The sequence below is a fragment of the Argentina anserina genome, chromosome 2 (assembly GCF_933775445.1).
Source record: "Argentina anserina chromosome 2, drPotAnse1.1, whole genome shotgun sequence".
In the NCBI taxonomy this organism is placed as follows: Eukaryota; Viridiplantae; Streptophyta; class Magnoliopsida; order Rosales; family Rosaceae; genus Argentina; species Argentina anserina.
The window spans coordinates 3,795,123-3,798,639 of NC_065873.1; the positions used below are offsets into that span (position 1 = coordinate 3,795,123).

General features: G+C 37.0%; 1 protein-coding gene across 1 annotated transcript; it reads left to right on the plus strand.

The window, feature by feature from the left end:
- Positions 1-690: 690 nt before the first annotated feature.
- LOC126782294 (abscisic acid 8'-hydroxylase 4) lies at positions 691-3,302 on the plus strand. The gene is made up of 9 exons (XM_050507515.1): positions 691-913; positions 1,021-1,351; positions 1,516-1,665; positions 1,773-2,021; positions 2,117-2,206; positions 2,302-2,380; positions 2,485-2,591; positions 2,716-2,834; positions 2,977-3,302. The coding sequence occupies exons 1-9, from the start codon at positions 711-713 to the stop codon at positions 3,068-3,070; spliced, it is 1,422 nt and encodes a 473-aa protein (XP_050363472.1). The 5' UTR covers positions 691-710; the 3' UTR covers positions 3,071-3,302.
- Positions 3,303-3,517: the final 215 nt, after the last annotated feature.

A 3,517-nucleotide genomic window follows, 5' to 3' on the forward strand; every position in this document is an offset into this window, starting at 1 on the left:
GTTTTAACTCTTTATTGATACATGCAATGCATACATGTGTTTTAACTCTTTGTCATGACTCAATCTCATAAACTCGCACTTACAAATGGATGATTAAAACGATTTTCTAATGTATCAACAATTACGTACCTCAATTAAAGTGGTAAAATGATCAAGTACGTCCTCAAATTAGTTGACAAGCAAAGCTGGAAAGTTTAATTTAAATTATTTTGGCCAAGAAAGTTTTATTACTATGAACTCAGCAGATCAACAGAAATATTAAAAATATATCAGTATAAATATTATCATATTTTAGCTGCTGTAAAATCTAAAAGAGCAGTTCCTCATCCTAGAAGTGACATGCATGTTCTTATCCTTTCTGCGCTCTTCCCACTTCGAAAGCTAGCTAACAGTACAACAATACTACTTCTTAACCACAATTTACAAGTCAAACGATTCAATCTCAATAAGTGAATTCTAGTATTCATCATGAGTTGATTGTGTCAAGTCTAAAACATCTGTTTCCAAACTTTTAGCAAAATTTAATTTTCTCCTAATCCCAGTTCACAGTTTGTCTCTTTGTGGGAGGGGAAATTATTTTCCCTCTATATATACCCCACCTAATTTCTTCTCATTATTGACATTACCTCCCTTAGCAACCATTGTTTCCAGTGAGAGAGAGAGAGAGAGAGAGAGGGAGAGGGAGAGAGAGAGAGAGGTGCTGCATTTTGATGGAGAAAATTGCTTCTCCTTTGATATACATATTCATCTGTCTTTCAACTCTGTTCTTATATCACTGCATAAGAAAACAAAAGAGAAGATCTAAGCATAAAGCTAAGCTTCCCCCAGGCTCAATGGGCTGGCCTTTCATAGGAGAGACTCTGCAAATGTACTCTATGGACCCAAACAAATTTTTTGCCAAGAAGCAGAAAAGGTTTCTAATCACTTCATTCACTTGGCAACCTCTGATCCTAGATTTATGTTTCCATCCGGTATTGCATGGATTTGATCCTAACTTGTTCTGCTTTACTTGTTCATCAGGTATGGAGAGATATTCAAAACACACATACTTGGATGTCCTTGTGTCATGTTGGCAAGCCCTGAGGCCACCAAGTTTGTGCTTGTGACTCATGCTCACCTATTCAAGCCCACATACCCGAAAAGCAAGGAGAAGCTGATTGGCCCTTCGGCTTTGTTCTTCCACCAGGGCGATTACCACAGCAGCCTTAGGAAGCTCATTCAGAGCTCTCTGTCTCCAAACCCCAACACTATGCAGAAACTGGTTCCTGGTATTGAAGCTTTAGCCATTTCTGCCTTGGAATCATGGGCTGCAGCTGGAACAATCATCAACACCTATCATGAAATGAAGAAGGTACACGAAAATTTGGACCACCATAGTCGATAAATTACATGAGTTTAAGTAGTCTTTTGCACCCACACGTTTACTAGCTGCCAATGTGTACGCTTATATTGGTTCATCTTGGTTTCGCCACTCATGGCTCTAAAAGTTATCTGTCCTTTCATTGTCGTCTGCAGTATGTGTTTGATGTCGGCTTTCTTGCGATTTTTGGCCGATTGGATGATACTTACAAAGAGAAGCTCAAGGAGAACTACCACATGGTAGACAAGGGGTACAATTCTTTTCCAACAAACATACCAGGCACTGCATATAACAAAGCCGTCTTGGTAAGCAACATTTACAATAACAATATACGGTTGTATGTGTAGTATATGTTTAATGAATTTTAAGTTGACAATATCATTTGTTTCTTCCACTATCTTAATCATAAAAGGCGAGGAAAAGGCTTAGTCAGATTCTGAAGCAAATAATTTCTGAGAGAAAGGAAAAGGAAGTAATGCAGAGAGATTTCTTGGGTGTTATGCTGAATTTCAAAAATGAAAAGGGGCAGAACTTAAGTGAGGATCAAATATCCGACAACATCATTGGAGTACTGTTTGCAGCCCAAGACACTACAGCTAGTGTTCTAACATGGATTCTGAAGTACCTCCATGACAACCAAAACATTCTTGAAGATGTGAAGGTAAAAATTTCACTAGAAATTTAAGCTTCTATTCCAATTATGTATGTGATAGACTAGCATAACTATTGCGTATACTAAGCTGTTCTATTTTGCAGGCTGAGCAGGAGGCAATATATGATTCAAATGATGGATGCAAGAGGCCACTGACGTGGGCACAAATCAGAAATATGCCGCTTACACATAAAGTAAGCAACTCAAGGAACATTCATGTAGTCACAATTAAAAAATCGCAAGACATTAATGATAACAGCTAACCGCCTGACCGTGTATAATTTTTCAGGTTATATTAGAGAGTTTGAGGATGGCCAGTATCATATCTTTCGCATTTAGGGAAGCTGTGGTAGATGTTGAATACAAAGGTAAGTACTTGTACTCAATTACGGTGTCGTTTAGGGAAGAATCAAGAGGGCCTATTCCAAAAAAAATGTACCCAGTGCTTATAATGAAAATAAAAATGATGCAGGATATCTCATACCAAAGGGCTGGAAGGTCATGCCATTGTTTAGGAACATACATCATAATCCTGAATTCTTCTCTGATCCTCAAAATTTTGATCCATCTAGATTTGAGGTAGGTACTGCAATTCTTAGAAACAGAGATTATTTGTTTGAATAAGAAAAGTCTTATCGCTGCCTTAATAGTCAGGTTTTCATATCTTATTCCTAAATTTTGTTCTTCTGGTTGTGGATGATAGGTTGCTCCAAATCCTTATACTTTCATACCATTTGGAAAAGGAGTACATGCTTGTCCTGGCAATGAGCTTGCCAAAATGGAGATGTTCATTTTGATCCACCATCTTGTAACTCATTTTAGGTACAGTACCATCACTATGTGCTACTCAACTTCTAGTTTTTATATATTATTATTTCATCGAAAAAGATGAGTATGGAAAGAAAAACTAGAAGGGTCTTAGTTATTTAATTTCTTTTGTTCTTCTTATGGTTTGTGTTTACAGGTGGGAAGTAGTGGGATCACAAAGTGGGATTCAGTATGGCCCATTTCCTGTTCCTCAGTATGGACTACCAACCAGATTTGTGAAGAACAAGTGAATCCCAAACAAGATTTCTGGACCACCAGTTAAATATGCCTTCCCCAGCTTATTCTTTTAACCTCCGAAGATGATAAAAGTACCCAATCTTCAACCCTATTGTTTTTCAGATGGGTTTTTTGTTCTGTGTAAAATTATCCCTAAGAAATAGCGATCTAGTGCGCAACCTTAGATGTTCAAGCAGTAATTTTAGGACTATCCAAGTTGATGATTGACGAATTGATGTTTCATGTATGATTTCACATGTAAGGTTATATGATTCTTCTTATCACTATAAGCTATTAAAAAATTTCAGTAACACCTTTGAAAATATTGATGTCTGTTGATGCCTACCAATGACTATACTTCAACAAGCAGGACATATTGTTCCATCTTGATCCATAATCTCATAGACAAAAAGGTTTGTTAGTAAGGTCAAGCACAATATAAAGATTACTTTTACTGCTTA

What these genes read in the sequence shown, in the direction of transcription:
- LOC126782294 (XM_050507515.1), top strand. Translation starts at nt 711, where the DNA reads ATGGAGAAAATTGCTTCTCCTTTGATATACATATTCATCTGTCTTTCA. An exon ending in CCTATCATGAAATGAAGAAG is followed by an intron (nt 1,352 to 1,515) that starts GTACACGAAAAT and finishes TGTCGTCTGCAG; the next exon opens with TATGTGTTTGATGTCGGCTT. An exon ending in GGTAGATGTTGAATACAAAG is followed by an intron (nt 2,381 to 2,484) that starts GTAAGTACTTGT and finishes AAAATGATGCAG; the next exon opens with GATATCTCATACCAAAGGGC.